This window comes from Lissotriton vulgaris, chromosome 6 (assembly GCF_964263255.1).
Source record: "Lissotriton vulgaris chromosome 6, aLisVul1.2, whole genome shotgun sequence".
Lineage (NCBI taxonomy): Eukaryota > Metazoa > Chordata > Amphibia > Caudata > Salamandridae > Lissotriton > Lissotriton vulgaris.
The window spans coordinates 1,012,552,276-1,012,578,310 of NC_141694.1; the positions used below are offsets into that span (position 1 = coordinate 1,012,552,276).

The window sequence follows — 26,035 nt, forward strand, 5'->3', positions numbered from 1 at the left end:
CCTGCTAAAACCCAAATGAGACCTTCTTAGATATAATATAGTATGCTAAATAGGGTGCGCGAAATATAGGTGATACCGGTTTCTATAGATTTTTGCATTGTAATATGCTATCACCGTTCGATTACTATGGATTAGTGACTATGCTGATAACTCTGATTTTTATAATATGTATGCTGGTATTATATAAGATACTGCGTATGAGAACCTTGCATTGAAAAATAAATATTTCAAACTTGCACGTGTGTTCTTTTACTCCCCGTTGTGGTTTGAAATGATTATAGAGGGAAAGAGTGTTCATGTTTTCCACAATACCTGAGGTAACCCAAGTTCATGTTCTGGTTTGTCTAAGACATTGGGAGTTTGTTATGACCAATGAGACACTGTAGCTAGTTCGGTAAGGGGATTTTGGATACTAAGGTGGGTTTTGGGTCACCCTAATTCACCGAGGTTCCTGATCTCTGTGCACAGTTCTGTGGGAGAACGGAAACCCTGCTACAATGCTAGCCCACACAAAGCTATCTGCTTGCTTTCAACATGGCAGGCAGTGGCAGAACGTATTTTTTAGGGGAAATAAGATCTGCCTGTGAGTGAGAGATGTGTAAGTTAGAACTGAACAGCAAACATTAGCCTTCATTTGAATATTTAATGTTATGCAAAACCAAAAACAAATGAGGACTATAATATTTAAGCAGGCACCCGAGAGACAGAAGGGTTATTGCAAGAATACAGTGTCATGGAAACCTTTGGAAAACATCCAGCTGTTGTGAATAGCAGTCATTCCTTCAGCAGGGCTGGAGCAGAGCGCTTTTACCATACATAAATATGAGCTAGTTAATAATGATGTAAGTCAATTTACTAGTTGTTGTCACGAGGGCCCACGTTAGCTCCTATCAGCCTTTCTTCAATGCATTTTTATAGGGTATAACATATGCATCGGCAGCACATTATTTTGTATGTTTCTACATTAGTCTATGCGAGAGAGTTAGTAGAAACGAATATTTTAATACATGGAACTCCGGAGATCGGGAATACATTGTGATGGCATGAGTTGAAGAGTAATGGCCAGGAAAGAGCAGATAGAGGCTTTAAGATGTAATAAGTATCACTGACTATAAGATTTCACACCCTGAGATAAGGCCCCAGTTCACTTTGTTTCAGGCTTTTATCAAATGTTCGCTTATCCCTTCCATAGGGTCTTGGCACTATTTAGACTGTTATGCAGAAAATAGCCAGGTCCTCATTGGTTTATGACGATAATACTAACCTTGACGATCATGATTCAAATTGCGCCTAGATTTCTACTGCATGTGGATTAACCCTTTAAGTATCGTGAATACTTAGAGGGTATTGAGGATTAAGTTGAGGTGGTGCATGTAGCAGAAGATTCTGGTAATTACATTGGCTTAAGTGTTCACAACATCTGGTACATAATTACAACTGTCACATAATGAGTTACTTGGTCTGGAAAAGCTAAAATCGTCAGAGGTACTCAGCAATGATTTATATCTCGAAGTCTGTTATGAAGCTCTGTGGTTATACTGAATACGCAGCTACCTATGTTATATGGCATTTCTTTATTAATGTAATAACTGCACTTTCCCAATTGCTTTATTAACCTTCCTGCTTTCTCAAATTTGCTTGAAAATGCATCATTTGTCCACTCTTTTTTCAAACTTTTCCGTTGGGGACAACCCCCTCGAACCACACGTATGTTGTTGCGGCTCGCTCGCTATGCTTGCTCGCTGTGGTGTAGTATGACAATAGTTTCACACCACATCACTTTCAAATATCACCAGCCGCCACTGCCCATGTATTAGTAAGACACTTTTAATCACTCACTTATACAGTCAGTCATGCACCTAGTAAATCATCCCTTCAGTCACCATATACCCACTCATTCTTCAATATACCATGGCATATATATAGATATATATATATATACTAGCAGCCCGTCCCGACGTTGTCTGGGTATGAATTGCTGCCGGCCAGTAGTATATTGTTTTGTAGGATTTCGTTTTGATAGCATTTCTAATCTGTGACAGGCCTGTGAAACGCTTTGATTCACAGTGCACTGCTGATGCACTTAAGAGTGCGCGTTCAGTAGTGTGTGAACTCGAGTTTCCCTACTTTATTTTTCCTTGCAATATTATATAGCGCTAACTCGACAACATGGCATGAGCGCAATTTACATTACAGAAGAACACATTCATTTGTGGTAGGCACGGGGAGACAAAGCGATTTGCCTGGAATCACAGGATGTTGAAGTGATGCCGAGATTCGAACATAGCTCCCCAGCTCTAAAGTTTGCAATTCTAGAACTCGTGGCGGGAGGTGTGTCTAAAAGTGTATGTCGGTGCTGGCCATCAATGAGAGAGACCTGTGCATTTTTCAAATGGGTGGTGAAAAAATATGAATATGTTGCTGGAGATGTGGTCCGCCCTGCCACCAATGTACTTACCGGGGGAGGGTAAACACCCATTATTCCCAACTTTCTTTCCGCATACCATCACTCCGCATACTTTCATTACGAAAGTACCATGACTCTGCAATGCCATTATAATGCATAGCATTACATTTTATATGCTTTTACCAGGCCTACATTTACAACGAAATTCGTTGTAAATGCATGAATGGTAAAAGCATGTTTTTTATTTAATGTTGGATAAGGTAATTATGGGTATAGGGGTATATGTTTTGGGGTACTGAGGTATATGTTTTGGGGTGTTTGGGTATTTTAAGGGTTAAGATATCGTTTTTGGTTATGGGGTACTGGGGTAGTTTTTGGGTTCAGGGCTAGGTATGGGTTTTGGGGTATAGGGGTATTTTTAGGGTTCAGGGGTAGGTTTGGGTTTTGGGGTACAGGGGTATTTTAAGTGTTCAGGTCTAGGTTTGGGTTTTGGGGTACAGGGGTATTTTTAGGGTTCAGGGATAGGTTTGAGTTTTGGGGTACAGGGGTATTTTAGGGTTCAGGGGTAGGTTTGGGTTTTGGGGTACAGGGTTATTTTTAGGGTTCAGGGGTAGGTTTGGGTTTTGGGGTACAGGGGTATTTTTAGGGTTCAGTGGTAGGTTTGGGTTTTGGGGTACAGGGGAATTTTAAGGGTTCAGGGCTAGGTTTGGGTTTTGGGGTACAGGGGTATTTATAGGGTTCAGGGCTAGGTTTGGGTTTTGGGGTACAGGGGTATTTTTAGGGTTTAGGGTTAGGTTTGGGTTTTGGGGTACAGGGTACATTTATAGGGTTAAGATGGGTTAGTGTTTAAGGGTGTTGGGGTATTTTAAGGAGTAAGGGTGGGTTATGAATATGGGGTGCATGGGTATTTAAAGGGAGCAGGGTGGGATTAGTTTTTAGGGTGTAAAGGTTAATAAAATAAAATAATAAATAAAAATAATATAAAAAATGCAATTTAAAAGAATAAATTTTCTAATTAAATTTAAAAAAAATAAATATATATATATATTTATATATATATATATATATATATCTATCTATATATATATATATATATATATATATATATATATATATATATATTACCTACTGGCGGTCGCCAGTAGGTATATATAGTTAGGATTTTTTCTCTATGGGATTTTTGAAAATTCTATGTCTAATAACTTTGGCGTTTGTGGACGGAATTGGCTGACATTTTCAGGAAAATGGAACATTTTGTTTCTGAGCAGCCCCTGACAATTTGGGGGGGTTTCATCAAGGGGGGGCTGAGAAAAAAGGGGGGTCCCAAAACGCGTTTTTCCCATGTTAATTTCCATAGGGCGGTTGGCCTCACTTTTAGCTCGAACGGCTGAATGGATTTGCACGAAACTTGGCAAAATTGTAGGGACTGTTAGCCCGATGTGCCTTTGCTAGGTCTCAATATATGTGCTCCAGTGGATTTTGAGTAATTTAGGTTCAAAAAAAGATATATATCTGGGCGGAGCCTAACCACACATCTGATCTGATTGGCTGTCAGCACTTCATCCAAGAAGTGTTGGCAGCCATCTTGGGACCAATATACATGATAGCACCTCATTAAAAAGCATTGTAGTTAATAGAGGGTTTTAGGACTTTAGTTACATTATAAATCATTTGTTGATGGTACCATACTCGTTTTAGGAATTGTGGTGGGTTCTAAGGTGATTTTACCATGTGAAAAAACCTTCTGCTGTGATATCATGAATATTGTTTGAAAGAAAACTAATATCTCATGATTTTCCCACAGTGGTTTGGAAGGGGATCTATAAGCTAAACTGAAAGCATATTTTCTGTAAATTCACATTATCTTTCTCAGTCATGTGAAAATGAAGTCTGACATTCTCAGTAAAACATGTACATCCAACAAGGACAGAGACTGTCAGTTGATTCCTTTGTGTTCTACTGCAGCCTCCTAGAGTGTTCTAAAGAACAACTAGAGCGCTAACAGTCCTACTTATTACAAAGGTATGGCACACCTGAAGCCATCTTGATTGGAATAAAGTGGTAACTCTTAAAACATTTAATTTAAAAAGAAACAACATGAGGGGGTATATTTTGCCATAGAAAGTATGATTAGTGCTGCAGAATGAAAAATTAGGGCACATTTTGAGTGACTTCTCAAATCCTTTTCTATTTCATTAAAACATTCTGACATGCAGTCTCCCAAAATGGCCACCAGAGACAAAAGAGCCCAAATGTAGCCCAAATATCACCCAGATGTAGCCCAAGTATAGCCCAATGACAGAATGTCCCAGAGTGTTCTAAAGAACAACTAGAGCGCTAACAGTCCTACTTATTACAAAGGTATGGCACACCTGAAGCCATCTTGATTGGAATAAAGTGGTAACTCTTAAAACATTTAATTTAAAAAGAAACAACATGAGGGGGTATATTTTGCCATAGAAAGTATGATTAGTGCTGCAGAATGAAAAATTAGGGCACATTTTGAGTGACTTCTCAAATCCTTTTCTATTTCATTAAAACATTCTGACATGCAGTCTCCCAAAATGGCCACCAGAGACAAAAGAGCCCAAATGTAGCCCAAATATCACCCAGATGTAGCCCAAGTATAGCCCAATGACAGAATGTCCCAGAGTGTTCTATAGAACAACTAGAGCGCTAACAGTCCTACTTATTACAAAGGTATAGCACACCTGGAGCCATCGTGATGGGAATAAAGTGGTAACTCTTAAAACATTTAATTTAAAAAGGAACAAAATGAGGGGGTATATTATGCAATAGAAGGTATTATTAGTGCTGCAGAAAGAAAAATTAGGGCACATTTTGAGTGACTTTTCAAATCCTCTTCTATTTCATTAAAAAATTCTGACATGCAGTCTCCCAAAATGGCCACCAGAGACAAAAGAGCCCAAATGTAGCCCAAATATCACCCAGATGTACCCCAAGTATAGCCCAATGACAGAATGTCCCAGAGTGTTCTAAAGAACAACTAGAGCGCTAACAGTCTTACTTATGACAAAAGTATGGCACACTAGAAGCCATCTTGATTGGAATGAAGTGGTAAGTCTGAAAACACTCAATTTAAAAAGGAACAACATGAGGGGGTTAATTTTGCCATAGAAAGTATGATTAGTGCTTCAGAAAGAAAAATTAGGGATCATTTTGAGTGACTTCTCAAATCCTCTTCTATTTCCTTAAAAAAATTCTGACATGCAGACTGAAACATGCACTTTGAATACCAGCAGCAGACGTCCCTGGTGAGCAGTAGCTTTACTACAGTGATCTAATGTGCAACTAGAGTGCTAACATTCAGAATTCATGGCAAATGTGTGACACATCTGAATGCCTTCTTGATGGAACCAAAGTAAACAAGCATTGAAAATGCAATAGATTTCGCCCTCGTTTAAGTTAAAGCCATTCTGTTTGTAATGAGGTGGCTTTTTAGCTTTGCTTTTATTGGTGTTTTTTCAACTTTCATGTAAATAACATGCATCTGTATGCATATAAGTATATGTATGCATGCATTTATGTTTGTATTTATATTAGATATACAGATGATATATGTTTATATATGTATGTATATATATATATTCACTGAAAAAAACATAGGTTATAGACCATATATAGTTAGGAATTAGCATTTACAAAACCTTGAAAATTCACTGAAAAAACCATAGGTTATAGACCATATATAGTTAGGAATTAGCATTTACAAAACCTTGAAAATTCACTGAAAAAAACATAGGTTATAGACCATATATAGTTAGGAATTCGCATTTACAAAACCTTATTTTACTCACACAAAACCATTGAAATTCCATATATAGTTAGTTGCACTAACTATATATCGCGCACCCGCAATCCACTGCTGATGATGTCACATATTACATCATTCATGACATGGTCAGTGACATCACTGATGACATCACTGATGACATCTCAAATGACATCACTGATGACATCACTGATGACAACATCCAGTGACTGTATGTTTCTGTAAAGTTAAAATATGTCTTACATATTGAAGAATGAGTGGATGTATAAGTGTCTGGATGAAGGATTTAGTAGGTGCATGACTGACTGTATGAGTGAGTGATTAAATGTGTCTCACTGAGTGCATGGGTTAGTGACTAAACTGTCTTAATTTGTGCATCATTATGTCTGTTGTTCTGTAAACTGTTGCATGTGTTGATAAGTAGCTATATGAGTAACTATATGGGTTATTGATTGGTTGCCCAAGTATTTGTATGGGAGACTGAGTGTGTGTGGGTGGCTGGGAGGTGTATGACTCTGTGCATAGATGTGTGAGCAGTTGATTCACTAGATGTATGGTTTCAAAAGTGCATGTGGAAACAGCTGTATGGGCGGTTGACTGTGTGCATGAGTGTATTGGTGAGTGAATGGATATCTCAGTGCTACATGTCAAAGTAAGTACATATGTAAAACACAGTACATGTGAGAGTTGACATATGTAAATAACTGTGCATAAGAGCCAGTGAATGTGTGAGTGGCTGTATGGATCATTGTGAACTTGTATCAGGGATTGTATACGAGAGTAAATATGTGTTAGTATATGTTTGAATAAGTAAAGTTTGTATAACTGTATAGTTGAGGAAATGGAGGTGTGATTGATTCTTTGCATGACTGACTAGGTGTGTGAGTAACTCCATGGATGAGTGACAGTCTGTGAGTGTCTGTTTACACTGATTGTATCTAAGGTTATATTAGAGTCTGAAGAGGTTCATCGTATTATCACATGAATGATATCATCAGTGATGTGATCAGTAATGTCAAATGAGATGTCATCAGTGATGTCATCAGTGATGTCATTTGAGATGTCATCAGTGATGTCATTTGAGATGTCATCAGTGATGTCATCAGTGATGTCACTGACCATGTCATGAATGATGTAATATGTGACATCATCAGCAGTGGATTGCGGGTGCGCGATATATAGTTAGTGCAACTAACTATATATGGAATTTCAATGGTTTTGTGTGAGTAAAATAAGGTTTTGTAAATGCGAATTCCTAACTATATATGGTCTATAACCTATGGTTTTTTCAGTGAATATATATATATATATAAATACACAGTATCGACAGATTTGAGGCTAGGGGGTATAGCAAGCAACTGCTACAGAACACCCTAGATAGGGTAAGGACACAACCCAGACAGACCCTGTTTGTTAAGAAACATAAACCCTCAACCAACGTAGAAAAATTCAGGATGGTTACACCATACTCTAAAGATTGTCAACAACTGAGGAACATCCTGAAAAAACATTGGCATATACTGCAAAAGGATAATATCATAGGGAGTGATATACCTGCAAATCCCCTAATCACTTTTAGAAGGGCACGTTCGTTTAGGGATACTTTGGTACATAGTCACCTGTCACCTATCCCCACACGCACAGGCAAACTGAAAGACGTAAAAGGTTTCTTCCCCTGTGGTCGATGCAAGGCCTGTGCCAATAGTAAAAGGGTTTATTCTTATGAAATCGTGGGTTGTAGAACCAAAAAGAAAATCAAGCAATTCCTTACCTGCACTTCCCCATTCGCAGTCTACTGCCTCCTCTGCCCTTGTGGGCTCAGGTATATAGGCAGCACCATAAATCCTGTGAAATTGCGCATTTTAGAACATATGCGGGCCATAGTAAACAGAGATTTCACATACCCTGTCGCAAGACACTTTTCCATCAAACATAAGAGCGACAGGAACCTGTTACAGTATTTCTGCCTGGATGCAATTTCTGACAACATCAGGGGAGGGGATAAACTACAAAAACTTCGCAGGTTAGAATCCCGTTATATCATAGACTGCCAAACAAAGGCCCCCTTGGGATTGAACTGTGGGGAGGAATTGACTGTACATTTAGGGAGCTAAGTGACAACAATGCCATGCAGTATCTCCAGTGTGGACACGAATGTAATAACAGCTAAATGATAATGGTTTCTGCAATGTGCGTCTTTCTGTGAACAATGGTTATTAAGTGCTTTAGAATGAACTGAGAGATTTTGATTGTTCAGATAAATATTGCACTACGTACTTATTTCTTTTGGTATTTTCAGGATTACTGTTTAATATTTTGCAACTTTTTTTTAATATTTTGGAATTAATCATTCAACACTGATTGGTAAAAACTAATATACGGGGCTAATGGAAATTTAAATGGCAACCTTCGAGTTGCCACAGGCCGATCCACGGCAAGATCTCAGTCCACTGCCCATCGTATTAATGAGAGGGTTATTTGCCGATCCACGGCAATATTACTTTGTAAATTCCTCGTTTTTAATGTGTGAGGTCTTTAAATGATTATGAATAGCAGCAATCACTAGATGAATGAGTGTTGTTTAATCACAGTCATGCTACTGTAGAATTATTTGCACTAGCAAGATGGCGCTCACGCGTCAGTCCTCTCTCTATGCTTACCATCGTGAGTTGTTTGTGTATTTTGAAATAAAATGGCGCCTAATCGCGCGTTGCGGTGTAACAAACATTGAGGAAGGAAGCGTGGCTTCCGAAACGCGTCTGTGCGAGTAAAGTTGCTTCTAAGGAGAATTCCCGTGTGTGCTGTCCTTATTTCCACCCGGGATCGGGAGGGAGAGAGCTTTCACATTTTGAAGCGCGAAGCTCTGACGCGCTTGGACTAGCACCCGCTGTAAGAGTGCCCCGGACTTTGGAGCAGTGAGCCTTGATATATAAATACACATATATACAAACATACATTTGATGTTTTAATAATGTACTTTTACAATGTATATGACTTTACCACACATGCATTTGCGTTATAATGGCATGCGTGATAAAGTCATATGCGTTGTAAAAGTTTTAGAAATGATGTCTTTGCCGAGTAATAGTCCCGCGTTATAAAAATTGCGGAGTGATGGTATGCAGGATGTTGGTTTGCGGAATATCATCACATATTCCCGGGGGAGGGATAGTCCCTTTCTTGCTATTTCCGTGGAGGCGGGCCTTGTGGCCGGATGTGCGTGGCGCGAGGCCTGTGCGCAACAGAAGTGGAAAATCTCCAGTGTGCGCTTCAGACGTCACCGGAAGTTAAGGCGAGATTACATTTCCTGCACAATGGCCCCTGTTTGCGCTCCTTCTGGCCCTTGGGAATAGCGCCATGCCTGACCTCCATACAGTAAAGCAGGTGCACTTCACTGGGAGCGCGGGGCAAGCACACCCGGAGCTGTAATGTACAGAACCTGGAAAGAAAACACAATGAAATATTGGGCACAACTCGCGCTTTTTTTCCCCATAATCCCGCACCCCGCACCCCGCACACGCCCACGCCCCAGCACACGCCCACAGCACACGATATGAGACATGGCATGAAGGGCGAACGTACCATACGCCCCCTGCATTTGTCATGCCCCCAGCACACACCCACAGCACAACGCAGACACGCCCAAAAGGGACTACTTTGCTGGCACGGTTCTTTTACCTTTTAAATGTATATGGTGGGCGTCTGCATAGCCTATGTTCTTCTGGTGCAACTGCCCTTTCCAACGCTGTATTGGGTGTTGTGATTGGTGCTGTGGTTCCTGAGATTACCCGCCTCAAAAGTTTGGGCTCTCTCTTTATTAGTTTAGTATAGATATTAAACATATTTAAACTTTTAAGAAACACTCAGCCACTGGATGATGTCATCAGTGATGTCATCAGTGGTGTCATTTGAGATGTCATCAGTGATGTCACTGACCATGTCATGAGTGACGTATTATGTGATATCATCAGCAGAACTAACTATAACGGCTGAATTTCTCTGGTTGTGTAATTATAACATCCCTGAAACCTGTGTTTTTTCGGTGAGTTTCTAAGGTTTTTTAAATGCTAAATTCTAACTATAACATCGCTGAAACCTATGTTTTTTTCAGTGCATTTTAAAGGTTTTTTAAATGCTATTTTCTAACTATAACGTCCCTGAAACCTATGTTTTTTTCAGTGAATATACACACACATACAGATCATAGTTATAGCTGACTGTGTACTATACAGATTTCATTAACTTAAAATAGCATTGTTTGTAACTGTTTGGAAAACAGCGGAGAATTATGAAGGGTGGGGTCATAAAGCATAAATTTACCCTGTTTGATTTTATGCTCAATCTGTTTGTATAATCAGAGAATGATAAATAATCTGTAATATTAATGTATGAAAAAAACTAGTCCAACTAGGCATTTCAGATAATACAAAATACTGAATGATTTTTGCTAGCAGATGTATGGATTTTGAACAAAGTTTTCTCACTTAAATATTTGTATTCTTAGTATGCTGATTTGCCCATAGAAAAATGAAAGTTACATTGTAAGTTCTACATGCTGATAAACATTTTGTGAATACACATGCTCATTTAGACTAAAATAAAGAGGTTTGTACCCTACAGTTTCATTCATGGAATCAATAAAGCTAAAATATAAAAACGTAGTTAATGGATAAGTTAAATTGAATATTTTTTAATCTATCACTTTTGTAAAAAAAATAAACAAAACATTCTTCATACCATTTGTGAAGATAAACTGCTGGGGTCTGTGTCTTCAACAGGTTCGTTTTCAGCATGATCTGTCAAAAGCAAACACCTTCATGTATTTTTTTTATTTTTATTTTGTGAATCGTTTTATTCAGCTTTACATATAACACCAACTAAGCGCATTTCTGAAACATTTTAAAAGGAAGGAATAATTATAAAATACTGGCCTTATTATCCAATTATGTTCAACAAAGTAAATACAACATGGTTGGTCAGTGTTGCTTTCACTTCCATTTTAACCCCTCGTTATAACTCACCGATAAATCGCCACTAAACAGCATAAACTGCTAACTTTTGCAGAGTAAGTAACTCACTGAGCATAGGTGGACACCAGCATTGCCATATGGGGGGGTGGCAGAATAAATCAAACAAGACATAAGGGAATACGAACATGAGACATCACAGTGCGTTGACCTGTTCAATCATTTTATTATACATTACTGAGGTGGCAACTCATAATTTTTTACTCTATAGTGCCAGTGACATTATATCCCACATATTCACACCTGAAAGGTGTTTGTACAATGCTTGATTAGTCACCAATAAATTCTGGGACATGTGTACAAGCCCCAATCGCCACCAAAGGAACGTCACTTTTACCGACGTTGTGGTTGTAATAAGTAAGCATTGTAGTGGTTTGGCCCTAGCGTGGGCTGGATGTGTTGCACCCATGCGCTCGGATCAGGCGTGGTCTGGGCGTGCCAATACATGGAGCCATGGTCGCCCGAGGCCCCTTGCGATCGGATTATCACACTGTGTGGATGTGAAATTTATTAGCAGCACTAACCAAATACCTGCATAGCCCAGGCCCCAAGCGCCCGTCAGTGCACAAAATCACACTGGGCACGAGTGCGGAGCCGGATCCACGCTCCTGCACAATCACTGCAGCGCCGGCAGCACACCCTCAACATCGCACACACAACCTGAACACTTAGGAAGAGCAGGCATTGCCGCCTGCATTTGCCGGCCTATGCCGACTTTAGAATCTGCAGGAGAGGTGCCCGCAGGACTGTCGATGTGCACAGACAATCAGCTGCAGTGGATAAGAGCACGACCCCCGGCTGTGGCTGAAGGCCTCTCCCTGCATGCGCACAATGCTCGGCCCTGCCCAGAAGAGCAATTTGAGGCCCCACCATGCTGAACTTCGCATGCAAGACTGGTGCTGGGCCCTATAAACCAAGAGTGAGGAGGCAGCACATATCTTGTGTCTGGAGGCAACCAGCATACTAGAGACACCCCAAAGGAGTGCAACCTGCAGGACAAGCTTTAAAGGAAGACACAAGGGATGTCGCCCAATAGAAGACTTTTGTTCCTCATGTTTGGCCACACAAGCCCACCTGGGACAAAGGAACATACCTGCACCACCAGCCAGCACCTACAACCCCAAACAGGCCACCCCTACTATACAGGAGCGATACCCCAGGAGGAGAAAATGTGAGACCTCAGCCAAATGCTGACCAACAACCTGTCCACGTGATCACCCAGCACGCTCCAACAGGGGTCCTACCCCCATTCAGCGAGGCAGCGGACCCCACCACTGAATCCCCATAGTGGAAGCCGTGGATGGGGTGGCTAGAAAACTATTTCATAGCAACAAGGGAGACAGACGGGGCTGTGAAACGGACAATACCACAGTAGTGGTGCTCAACTCACACTTTGACCCACAGCTGAACCCCAACTTCGAGAGGTTCAAGCTGCATCAAGTCCGGGAGAGGGAAGGGGAATCGATTGATGCATTCTACGCACGACTGAGAACGCTGCCTGGCACCTATGTCACGGACGACCAAGCCACTGAAGAAACTTGCGCCTTAATAATCAAGGGCGTCTGCAGCAGGACACTGCTTGGACTGATACTGAGGCAGTCCAACATACCCCTCACCAACATACTGGTCCTGGCTAGGACACACAACCTCTCCTCAGCCAGATCCAATGAGATGGACCTTACCCTGATGCGCCACCAGAGAAACATGCAACTGTTAGGACAGAGAAGGTGGATGCCGTGAGGATGCGACACTGAGGGAGCAGACCGCAAGGCCATCTCCCCCCAACCCTGAAGGGCCAATGTGGGTACTGCTGACGCGAAGAACACCCAGCCCATGCATGCCCCGCCCAAGGTCGAACATGCTCCAACTGCGGTATTCTGAATCATTTTGCGTCTGCGCCACCTATCGAGCGCCTCATTGGCAACGTCAAGCAGTGCCAAACGAACCGAACAGGCAACATACTGAGTGGAAGACACGTCAAGCAAAGACAATGATGCCAAGACTTACCCGGTCTCCTTCACCAAAGAAATGAAAAAACAGTAAAGACCACAGCCCATGTGCACCGTAAAGATAGCCTGATCGGAGGTAAAGGCGGTTATTGACATGGGGGCCTCCATGAATGTCATGGGGGTACAGCAATACCATAAACTGCAACCCAAGCCTGAGCAGACACCATCCAGGATGAAGCGCTTTGCGTATGGGAGCGACTCACCTCTGCCGCTGAGTGGTAAGATGACCATACCAATCCGGTCGGAAGATAATGAAATTATCACAGTTGTCCATGTCATTGACCAAGAGGATGATACACTGATCAGCATCCACACAGCCAAGGACCTAGGGCTGGTGACGTTTGCATGGAGTGCACAAGCGTACCAGACGGAAAAGCTGCTGGACCATATTTTGAACAACAAGGGCTTCCCAGTGTATAATACAGTGGGTCCACAGTATATGTGAAGCCACTTTCAACATGTTAGCTTTTAGGCCAGACCTAGCACCACAAATGCAAGAAGCACCATCTGTACAGATTCCAACACAGTTTTCCCATTTTAAGCCATGGATACTCAGGAAGTCACTGATAATGTCAAGCAAATCGGATCCTGTTGCTTGCCCCTTGATTTGCATGCAAAATAAAAAATCTTCAATAATAGTGTTTCATAAAAGTATCGAACATACACAATTAAATGGGCCTTCTTGGACACATCAGTTACTTCATCCAACTGCAAAGCAAACAAAATTGATTTCAAATAGGCTATGAGCTGTCCCTGGATATCTTATGACATGTCAGAGATGGGGTGGGAAACTGTTGTGTCTGAGATGGGTTTTGAACTTCCCTGCTGCTTTTTCACCAAGCATTATCCTAGCCACGTTGAGCAATGCTGGAAAAATCGCCTTTTCTCTGTCTACAAAGGGCCTTTTGTTTTTGGCGATTTGATATGGTACTTGGTATGATGCTTTTATTGCATTTGCTGGAGTAATTGCCACATATTTCATCGCTTCTTTCTGCTGCGTTATCTCTTGCAACTTCCTGGCAAAAAAAAAATCTCTACTTTTTCCTGCCAGAGACCCATATTTCATTTCAAAGTGATGCCTTAGTTTGGTTGGCTTCAAGCTGTTAGCTACGATCACACCACAAACTACACACTGCAGTCTACTTTTTCCACTAACAACAAAGCAGGTGAAACCAAAGTCCAAATAGGAGTCATCATATTTCCGTGTTTTTGCTGCTTTTCCCTCTCCATCTGTTTCTGTTTCAGCCTTTTGCTTGAACACTCTACCACCTTTTGGCAGCAAGAAATGTTCCATGTCAAAAGTGCGTTTAACCTAAGATACATAATTCCGAAGCTTCATGTTAATGAACAGTAAATGGCTGCAATTTTACAGCTGCATGAGGTACAGCAAGTTTTAAACTTTGTAGTTTCAAAAAAATCTATCAAAAATATCTTCTTATATTAAAAATAAAATAAATTTGGATAAAATAATAATTTCATTGTATGTGGATAAAAAGTAATTCCAGCTCATACAGGCTTTAAGTAGGTGCTCCAAAAATTGCTGCAATATGTATATGCTGTATGCCACTGATGAGGCTCTGCAAGTTACTTGTTCAAAGGTTATTTAGGGCAGACTTCAGTACTGCCCCTTCACCCATCACTCAAAAACAAATGCATACCTTCACTTGCTCGGATGTGCATGCTTCTTGAATAGGAGTCCTCTGCCTAGCGATCAAGTGGCTTTTTTCCTTGCAATGAAGAGAAAATGTTTGAGAAATATCACTTGCATGTTTGCAGTATATTTCGCATGAAACATCATGAATGTTTTCCTGAGATCAGAATCATAGTGATGGGCAAGGGAGTGAATGACATGACTAGAAGTTACCTGCTGTCTTATCTTAAGGGCAAATAAAATATTCCATGATCTGCAAGTTATTAGTTTGAAGTCCTAATGCCTGGTTAGATAGTCTGACAGGGCCCTGACCTTTGCTTATAGGCATGTGCCATATTACAGACGGAAGGCAAGGGTAAAAAAGCACTGGGAAAAAGAACACATTTTACAGCATCAAAAAGGGTTCATACAACGTATGCTGCTGAATGGCATCTGGAAAGGGATAAGGAGGACTCCTTGGATACTCCATACTGCCACACTGCACCTGTTTAAACTTTTGTATGAAAAATATTAATCTTTCCTATTCCAATGCTAAAATGCCATTGGGTAAGGCACCAGCTTGATAAAATTGGGGAAAATGAGTGCCAAACAGTAGCCCAAATGTAGTCCAATATTGCTAATCCCAGGAAGGAGTGCCAGGGATAGCATCAAGCAGGCAGTAAATGGAAATGCGTTGCTGGACTATGTCATAGAGGTGATCTGTGCAGAATGTCTGCTCCTGCTAACTGTTTACTTTCTCTCCGAGTCCTCCAAGGGAGGGTAGTACCCTGAAGCATAGCAAGATACAAACAAGGGAAATGGCTATTTTGGCTGCTACTCAGGTAGTGCACTAGAGCAACTATGAAGGATCAACAGGGCTCTCGGGGTTTTGGCACCTGGTGCCACTACACCTGCTGCACCAATAGCAGTACCTCCTCATCTTTCTTCTCAGTATGATGCTCAGTCACAATCAGGTGGGCAATAGCATGTCACTCCTTTCAGCAAACTGAACTTCACCTTCGGTTTTAACGTTTTCAAAAAGCGTGCAGTAACAGTGACATTTGGTACAGTTGGAGGCACCGTTATAGCCCATGGATTGGTGTTTTAAGAAATGGCTGATTCTCAACATTTTCAGGTAACTTGGATAGATACTCCCTATAAATATTTTAATGTATTCTATTCTTTTTCCAGTTTTGTGCAAACATGACCTGGAGATATTGGAGCACTTTACTCAAACACTAGTTACTTACATTACAAAAATACACATTTCTTTCATTATTTTATGCACAGGGTGATTAAGTGATTTTCTCAGAATGACAGGCTGTTGAGCCAACACCGAGACTGGAACCTGGTTCCCCAGTTATAAGTCGGCAGCTCTGGTGTATTTTAAGCAAACCTAACAAATACAATTGCTAATGTAACAACCTGGTATTTATTTACATGGGCTCGGTTACCCTTCTCCAACCTGTGAAACCGCATGACAAACTTGTGGTAAATGTGATAGGGCAGAAAGCATCAATCCAAGTACAGCATGCAAACAAGCACAGTGGACGAGCGCAAATTAAAAAAGGGTTGGGTTTGCTAAGTGTGATTACCTTATAAAAAAGGAGTTCAAATGATGCATTGTACAGCATAAATTTTAGAGAAAACGTACTACATAATAAAAGATAATGGTTTTAAATGGTACATTTTACTGCGAAAGTATTCCTCAAATATAATTCCCAATTTGCCTTTTATCCAAAGAAGCCTACTACCCCAACGTCAAGCCCAGGGTACTTTAACACCTGTGCTACCTAAAAGACCTTCTCATTGATAACAGGAACCCCAAACTATGGGGACCAGGAGATCACAGTGCGTAGGAGAGTACAGCTGCGAAAGCAGGTGATGCAGTTGCCTATGCGGCACCAGCAGTCAACAAGACTGGAAAAAACAGTTCGATATAGCTTTTGGCACTTACAAACTTACATAAGGATTTGAAGAAGGCTTGATTAATATTAACAAACAAACATATTTGCTCAAATGTTTCTAGGGCTTTTGCCATCAACACCAGAGGCTCAGGTTTAAAAGTAAAAACGCTTTAATCAATTGTATATATAATTGCATATGACCCAGCTACTGTTCACTTGAGATTGATATTCAACTCTCAAAAGTGTTGTTTTTCATGGGGTAATTTAAGAATCTACAGAGAGTCATGTTGAAGTGAAGGTGCTCAGAATCTGGTAGACAAGAAACACTTCTTCGCTAGAAATAATTAACAAACTTTCTAAGCAGCATCATACTGGGATAATTGCTCACCCACCAGTTATAGATCAGAAGACAAAGATGAAAGTCCATAGAGAGAGCACCGAATGAACACCTCATTGAGAATTCCTTGGTGGTATGATAAGGTACTTTCATGAAACAGTGGGGGTTTAAGACACAAGACAGGCTTATGTTTAAAAAAATAGAACTAATTAAAACTGAATGTTGTTGCCTATTTTACTTCAGAGCAATGTCGTCTCAATCAATCAATCAATCAGTCATTTGTTAAGCGCACTAATAAAAATATATAGGGAGACACCCTTTATAAAGAAAAGGGAATGGGTTTGTAATCAACAAATAACAAGAGTTCCCTTTTCCTGGTTGTAAGTGACAGATAAGACTAGTCCCATAGTCCTTCTGTCAAATTGTATTTTACGATAGCCTGTTGAGTATAATCGAATTCGAGTCCAACACCACAAAGTAACGAATTTACAAAAATATTGTCAGTATAGATAATTTGCTTTCCCCACATGAATATTCAATATTCGTAATTTTAAACAATTTCAGATCTGCATCAGTAGTGAACAAAAGATATTAAAAAGAGGTTTTACAATTTTTATATATGAGGTTTATTATAGCAAAATACTGTTTTTTTACATTCATTAACATTCCATAAAAACAATTTATCACATACAATTTATTAAAAACATGATAATACATTTCTTTTTTTTTTAATTTCAAGAAAAAGCACAAAACTGTCGACGTGGCGTTTCGGTGAAAGAGTTGCTCACCTTCTTCAGGACAATGCTTTCTAAGGTTAAAAACAATTTATTCAGTAAATTTCTTGTTTCAGTTCAACTATATTGGCCTTAGATTGTGGTACCGGAACCTTCCTGGGGCACCAGTCGTTCAATTATATTGTTTATCTCTAGGGCCGGACTTTGTATATATCCTCTGCTCCTAGTATGTTAAGGTCATTTTCATATGGTCAACTGAATTATAATGAGCTCAGACAGTGTAGGTCATTAATATCTTCTATTCAGCAGCATGCAAAAAATATATTCCTTTCATTTTTCAATTGGTTCTTGAAGGCGCTCAAAGTATTTCCGCCTACAGTCTTTTTTACTGGGCAGTTGTGGTCCAGGGTTAGATTTACTTAGAGTTATGTACTGATGTGGTCCTCTTTATTTGTAGTTGGTCTGCATCCTTGGTTGGCCTGATTTTATATTTTCAAGAGATTTTGTTAGTCTCTGAACACCGCTTCCACAACCGTCCTGTCTCGTGGCTGCAACTGAGTTGATATTAAGATATTAATGACCTACACTGTCTGAGCACATTATAATTCAGTTCACTAGATTTAGCAACAACTATCCATATGAAAATGACCTTAACAACTAGGAGCAGAGGATATATACAAAGTCCGGCCATAGAGATGAGATAAACAATATAATTGAACGGCTGGTGCCATGACCCTAGGTGCATAACTAAATTGGCTTGGGTCACCTTATCAGCCTGCCACAAAGGCTATTCAAATCGGACATCCCTTTTTGGTCTGCGGTGCTATTAAATATTTTTAACTACACCCTGCGAACACTGACAATCCCGGACTTATGGCGGGGCGCAATAATTCATCCCATCTACAAATCTGGTTCACGAGCTATGCCCAACAACTACAGATTAATCGCCCTACTGGACATAGAGGCAAAACATTTTGCAGGACTCATTCTGGAGGATCTAAGGCAATGGGTAAAGGACCACGATCTGATTCCTCTAAACCAGACAGGGTTTGTTGCCAATTCAGGAACCATGACAAATTTACTGGCAGTTTCCACTATAATCGACAAAGCTTTATCAACAAACAGGATGGTCTTCTGCTGCTTTGTCGATTTTAAAGCAGCGTTTGATAGAGTGCCCAGGGCGGCCCTCTGTAAAAAATTGACCCAGTGGGGCATTCCAAATGAAATATTGAACACAATTATTCAACTCTACTCTGACACATGGGTCCGAGTGAAGCAAGGGTCCGGCTCGCATCTCTCGCGAAAAATCATGACCTCACGCGGTGTCAAGCAGGGATGCGTGCTGGCCCCTCTTCTCTTTAACCTATTCATAGCCGACCTGTCAAGCACTCTAGACAAGGTAAATAGCCATCCACCTAAAATAGGAGGTGCGGCATTATGTAACGTTTTATACGCCGACGATTTGGCCTTGTTCAGCCTCACTAGAGTAGGGTTACAAAGGCTCCTTGCTGAACTATCACAATACTCGTCTGACAACCAGCTAGAAATTAACATGGAGAAAACCCTGATAGCCCCATTTGGCAAGAAACACCACAGCGGTGGTGGTTAGTCAATTAACAATACAAGCCTTTCGATTGGCCAATCATACAAATATTTAGGCGTCCATCTGGACGCAAGGGTCAGCTTCCCAAAGCAAAGCAGTGTGATCGCAGCTAAAACTACGGCCTTAGTGGTATCCTTAGCCAAGCTATCGAAGAAACTCTCAGGCCCAACCTTTGCCCCTTTATTAGAAGTCCTTAGAGCAAAAATTGGGCCAACACTTTCTTATGGCATAGAGATCTTCAAAGGCAAAATGAATACTGCCCTTAACAAATATACAACTAAAATCCACAGGAAGGTACTTCATTTACCGAGCATTGCTTCCCCGGCTCAGATTAGACTAGAGCTGGGATTAACCAACTATGAAGCCTCTAACGTTGGCACTTACCTTAAGCTATGTCATAAATTAAGACAGGCCGAACCAGGCACACTAGAATCCCTAATATGGAAAGAAATCAACGAGACTAACCCAGGGGGAACATTTGGGCACCTTCTGAATGATTATATCCATCAAATGTCAGCTGTCGATCTTTGGGCTCTTAACCCCAGTCAGACTGTTTTTAAAAACATAATCAAAAAATGTGTAAGACTGAAATCTCTGGCTTTAGATAAAGCTCTTGTCACGAAACGCAGTCACTCCTGGGCGGTAGTTAACTCCTACAAATGATTGACCCCTGCTGCCTACCTCTCCACGACATTTTCGCTTTATCTAAAGCGCTGTCTGATTGCCCTAAGATTGGGAGATTGGTGCTTTCTCCAAAATCATCCCACCTGGCGTCGTAAGAAGGAAGACACAACATGCAGAGGATGCGGGTCAGCAACAGAAACAATCTTGCACGTGCTCTGCATCTGTCCCTCATTCAATTTCCAGCGCCGATGCCTGCTCAAGCCAGAATGAAACAGGCTTGGTATTCGGACCTGCAGGCATGCCATTATCGCTGCTCTGTCTCCAGATAACATTGTTTTAAACATAAACCTGTCCAAATTCATTCAGCACGCTTATCGCAACCTAGATAAAATGGACATTGCTGAGGACATATAGCTGATTGTCAAGATTGAACATGTACTTTAATAGAACTTGCAATAACGGGGAGAGTTAATTTACAAATTGAAAGGTTTTAACTAGTATGCTTACGGTCACATTTTATTCTTTTATCATCTTTTATTCATAAAACTGTACACAATGTGATTTGTGCAATCTTTTAAAGATATGTTTTTTATATCTAAATAAAGAATTACTACTACTACTACTACCTTATCAGCCCCTGTACAGTGTACTATAGGTACCCAGGGCATAGGTGCATCCAAGGCCTACCAGGGGCTGCAGCATATATTTTGCCACCCCTGGCTGGCTATTCAAACTGACACAACTAGCTGATCACTCAGCTGGGGCAAGGTCGTGTAATCACCCCTTGCTTAGATATAGTATACCTATATCTAAACCTATATCTGGACATATATATACCTATAAGTCACTCCTATGGCAGGCCGTAACAATCCTGGAGGCAGAGTGCTTGGTTTTATGTGAGATGGTGATCTAGCATGAGCTGAGCCTGTCTGCAGCTGTCGGGTCCAATTCCGTTAGCTGTTCCGGGATATTGCCACACCATATACTCTTAAGTGCATTATAATCCTCGCGGTTACTTGCTAACTTTGGTTTGGTTTTATCAAAACATGTCATGTAAGGTGTCATACACTTTGGAATACTACCCCCTCGCCCCAGTCCTGGCGACGGGGGTAGCATTCCACCCTTCTAGAGGGAGAAGACATGTTACTTTGCTTAAACGCGGTTAAATCTAACCAAAGCCCCAGCATCACAAAATGGATGCTGCTGCCACAGACACGAGTCTGGCCTCCTGCTGCTGACCGAAACTACGGCAGGGGAGGCCTGGACAATAGATATCCTGTCATAGGGAGGTGTCACACCACCCCAGACAGGAGATAGTGGATTGTAGCAGGGAGTGTTGAATGAAACTAGACACTGTCTGGGGAGCACAAGGCTTCCCATGCTTAGTCCAGTTCAAACCGGTGCTGGGACCCTCCAGTCCCAGCTCTGGCGCGAAACTGGACAAAGAGAAAGGGGTGTAACCACCCCCTTCCTGGGTCCCACCCATAGGAGGGACCTAGCAGGTAATCCTGCCCGTAGATTTGGAATAAAGGTAGGAGCTGTGCAGATGCACATCAGATTATCATGACTGAAACTTATGACATGAAACTCTGGACCCTTTGACATCCCACTCGACGTGGAAGACTGAAGAATCTCCCTTGTGGTCAAGGAGTGACCACCCTGTGCAAACAGGCACCATCCAGCGCCTCACCGTTTGCTTTGTTGCAGTTCCCGCCAGAACTCGAGCAACAGAGATCAACAAGACCCAGCGTTCCTGCCTTCCAACAGCTCGATCCACAGTCCCAGCAAGTCTGAGACCCATGGAGGCGACCTGAAGCGTGGGGCTGGCCATCTTGGAAAAACTACGAAGTGCTGACTATGCAGCTTCCGAGGCTTCCTCGACGCTGTGCATTGGAGTTTGAGAAGCCCCAGCCCCGAGCAGCTTTTGCACCAAAGCTCCCCCCTCCACACTAACCGAGTGCTGCGTGGGGCCCTTCTGCATCTTTCTGCTTGACGCGTTGGTCCGGTCGCTTGCCTGTTGGCTAGCGGCCCCAGTACTGACGAACCTTTGAATTTGCTCTGCCAGTCTGGTTGCTCTGGACTGGCCCTCGCTCCCCTGAAAAGGAGCACCCGCTCTGACCTTGCTGGTCCGAGTAAGAAGCGATCTTCGAATCCTGCGTGGGTTGCGCTTGCCAAGGTTTGTTTGCTCCAAACCGGAAGCCGACACCGCCGACAGCGAGAACCTTCGTGGGACAGCTCGTGATCCACTCCTGGACATCCTCAGTGCCCCAGAGTCCACGTGGCAGCGGAGACAAGCTTCTTGACAACCACCTGATTGCGCCCGACGTTGCCTTGTTCCTTCCTGGTTCCACCGTGGTCACTGCTGAGTGACCCAGACTCTCTGCTTTCAGGTACTCTTCATCTTCGATCCACCATTGGATCGCACCGGACATTTCTCTTCTGGCCGCCTGCAGCATCTTCATCTCCAGGCTCCATAGATCTACACGACGAAAGCCAACACGACTTTGCACCTGTGCACCCACTTCCTGTGGGTGAGGTAACTCTTGAACGCTGGTGCTCCTGTAGTGGTATACACCTCTAGTGTCTAAGTCTAAGGTCTTGTACTTCTAGTCCAGTCGGAAGACTCCTAAAACTGTAACTCGATAACTTTTACGCACCATTGACTTTGCATTGGTGCATGTGTGTGCTTTTAGCGCTGCACCCGAATCCCGCGGGCTTTTTCGGACTTCATCACTGCTAGCCCCGATTAGTCCCAGAGATTCCCCCGGCCCTAGGCCTGACCACTGTTCGATTAGTGATACTTATACCACTTATTTAGTATATGGGTTGAGTGGCCCCTGGCCTCATCCAAATTGTGCAACTTTCATATGTTTTACTGTGCTTTTGTTTAAACGCTTGTGCTTCTATACTCAAAAAGAGTACAGGGGATTATTCTGAGAATAAATACATATATTTTTATAATATATAACTTGTGTGGTGTCCTTTCATTTGATATTACAGGATTGTGTTTGGTAAAACAGCTGGCTTCACATGCCCTCTTGAGTTTAGCCTGAAGGCTGCTTAGTCCATGCTACCCCTAGGATAGCTTGTCTATAAGGTTGACTTACAACCACCACCATAAGGGGTTGTTTGGACTGATGCAAGGTGCCCCCAGAATTGGAGACATCATATATCAGGCCAACTTCTCACAGCCAAGAATCAAAACGCATTTGCAATGCAATAGGTCTCGCATTTGTGAGAGTTTAAACTATTGGTATTGTAAATGACAAAGCCTTTCTTTATCTATTTTAAAAACAAAACAGAATAAAAGGCATTGTCATTTACAATACCAATAACGCAAACTCTTGTAAATGCGAGACCTATTGAATTGCAAATGCTTGTGTTTTTTCCACGCATGTTTGTTCATTTTTCTTACTCAGAACATTATGGGCAGGCATGGACATTCACATTAATGAAGTATGGGCTTCTGGTGATTTATCAAGGCAATGCCTCATCCGGGGCAGTAAACTCTATATAAACACAAGGCTTCTGGCCAATAATGTGTGAGCTATGCTTATCACCGAAAGGAGTCACTGAACAAACAGCTGAAAGTATTCACAAACATGTCCGCGTGTGCGCTGCGCGTGGGCGTACACAACATGAGGCAGAGAGCAGCTGTTGTAAAAGGTTGAATGATTGTGCAAAGGACAAACAATGTGCGTGCCTCCACTGGCCCTGCCCCTTGCTTGTGCTTTCCCGTGAGTCACGCCCTGCTGATTGCACAATTGTTTTTGACAAATGATAAAGGGTCCAGAATTATACAAAACCCATGCATCGTGGCACTCTATTCTTTAGAAAGTTGCTTTGTGTAAGTGAGTAATAACTCTGTATTACTGTATTAAAACTTATTGAAAATAGTTGATAGTCAGTTTGGTTTTGTTTCTCTAACAAAAAGTAGATTCCTGGACATGTGATCTAGAAAAAATATGGGCTGGTTGTGAAATGCTACTGCAGCTGAGAGACTGTTGGGCTGGGGCAAAGGCAGTCACATGTCAGGCCAGTCCTGAAAGAGTGAAGGGTCGGTGAAGTCAGCCATGTCAGGTGAGTACCTCTGAAATACAGGTGGGCAGCACAGTCCGTCACATGTCGGCTCAGTGATTCTGAAAGACTGCTGGGCTGGGGCAGAACCAGTCACAAGTCAGGGTAGTGCCTCTGAAATGCTGGTGGGTTATAACACACAGAGTAAACATATCATAGGAATATTTTTTTCATACTAGCTGCTTAGATCAGCCCCAGGATCCCCCTCCAAACAAGGGGTTTCATATTTCAGGTGAAACTAGTCACCACGAGGTACAACTTTACAAATACTTTGGCTAAAGATTTACAGTTTCTACAGAAAGCTCCAATGAAAGAGCAATGAAAAGCTACAATACTCCAGCCAGGCCCAGTAACCAGAAGTATTAACTCACAGGAGCGCCAAATCAGATATGCATTCATCAAAATAATATTGGACACACTTTTTGAGCGCTAGACTGGAGCAGTAAATCACATGCTGTTGAGAAGAGTTGTGAACTTGGAGTCACTTGTAGATATTAACGCAAACCAAAGTCTACTCTTCACTTCTGGAAAACAAACACATTTCTGACTAACGTCGTGCAGAAATCACGATCTTGTTAATCAACTGTGCTCTTTTGCCTAACTTTCCTTTGCCTCGCGGATGTTTTATGTTTCCTTGAAAGTGTTTGAATTAATAATGGCAACATATATAAAAAATAAGAGGCCTGCCTTAGCCCTTACCATTCCCATTGAGGATAAATAATCAATTGCTACATGTATTCTTATATCTTACCTGATTAATTTTGGACGAATACTGTTACAGTTAAAATTACTTTCCCTCCTTTCGAATGATGTGGCACGTATCACAAGTCTCGCTTTTTGATCGATGGTGAATTAATTGAGATTGCCAATATTTTAATTCGTTAGCTTCACCTGGAGAAATAAGCATTCTGATCAAAGTTCCGTAGGTGTTTGCTCAATGCTTCCGCACCTTCGCGTCAATTCTGTTGCCCTTGTAAGACTTCGCTCTGGCTCGACTCTCGTGCCCAACTAAGGAAGAGACAGAACTTGTTCACGAAAACAAATGGTCCGAATTTCCAAAACCTCTATAAATCCTATCTGCCTTATTCCTAGAAACCAGTATCCTTAAAACTCGGCCTGCCTAGGAGAATGATAAAGGTTTGGGTCAGTAATTTTTCAGGAAAACAGTAGAGGGCAGTATTCTGCTGTTTAATGTTAACTGAACTTGCAACGCTTTGCACAGAAAGAAAACAAAGATTATCATTAAATTATAAAAGTATGGGCATGTTGTGCGCCATCACGAGTTTGTTTCAAATTTAGTGAAGCACTCTGTAAATAACAGGGCGAAATTCTAGTAAAAAAGCCCTTTTAGCTTACCTGTAGGCAATGTAAAATATTCCGAGGTGTAAAGAGGCCAGCAGTAGAACACCAGTGCATCGTGAGCAAAATCCTGCTCAGTGAGGTGGTAAAACACAGGATAACCTTGACAGCAACCATAGAAGAAAAGGCAGCAAGTGTAGGAGAGTAAGATCTGCTTACTATGGTTACCCCCACTTTTTGCTGGTGTTTCACTGTTTTTCAACTTTAGTCTGGCTGGAGCCCTGCTAACCAGGATCCCAGCCTAGCTGCTTCCTCTCTAAATTGACTGCATGTACATTAGGTACACTCCAGATTGATTACTGGGAGTCTCTAGTATATGGTACCTTAGGTACTAAGGGTATAGGTACCCCAGAGGCCTACCAGGGTCTGAAGCGTGTATTATGCCACCCCTGGGAAGCTTTCCAAAATGACACCATAAGTCGGCTACTGTAGCTTGGGTAAGGTGGTGCATGCACCCTTTACTAAGATATAGGTTACTGAGAGATCTGGGGGTCTCTAGTTGGCAATGGTATTCACCTTTGTCCAAAT

General features: G+C 41.7%; 1 protein-coding gene across 1 annotated transcript in view; it reads right to left on the minus strand.

Moving 5' to 3' along the window:
- The window catches only part of EDARADD (EDAR associated via death domain), a 929,681-nt gene extending 918,689 nt beyond the window's left edge, over positions 1-10,992 (minus strand). Inside the window, exon 1 of the mRNA XM_086925336.1 lies at positions 10,938-10,992. Within this exon, the coding sequence (XP_086781462.1) occupies positions 10,938-10,940 (3 nt within the window). The 5' untranslated portion in view covers positions 10,941-10,992. The remainder of the gene's footprint in view (positions 1-10,937) is intronic.
- Between the last annotated feature and the right edge of the window lie 15,043 nt (positions 10,993-26,035).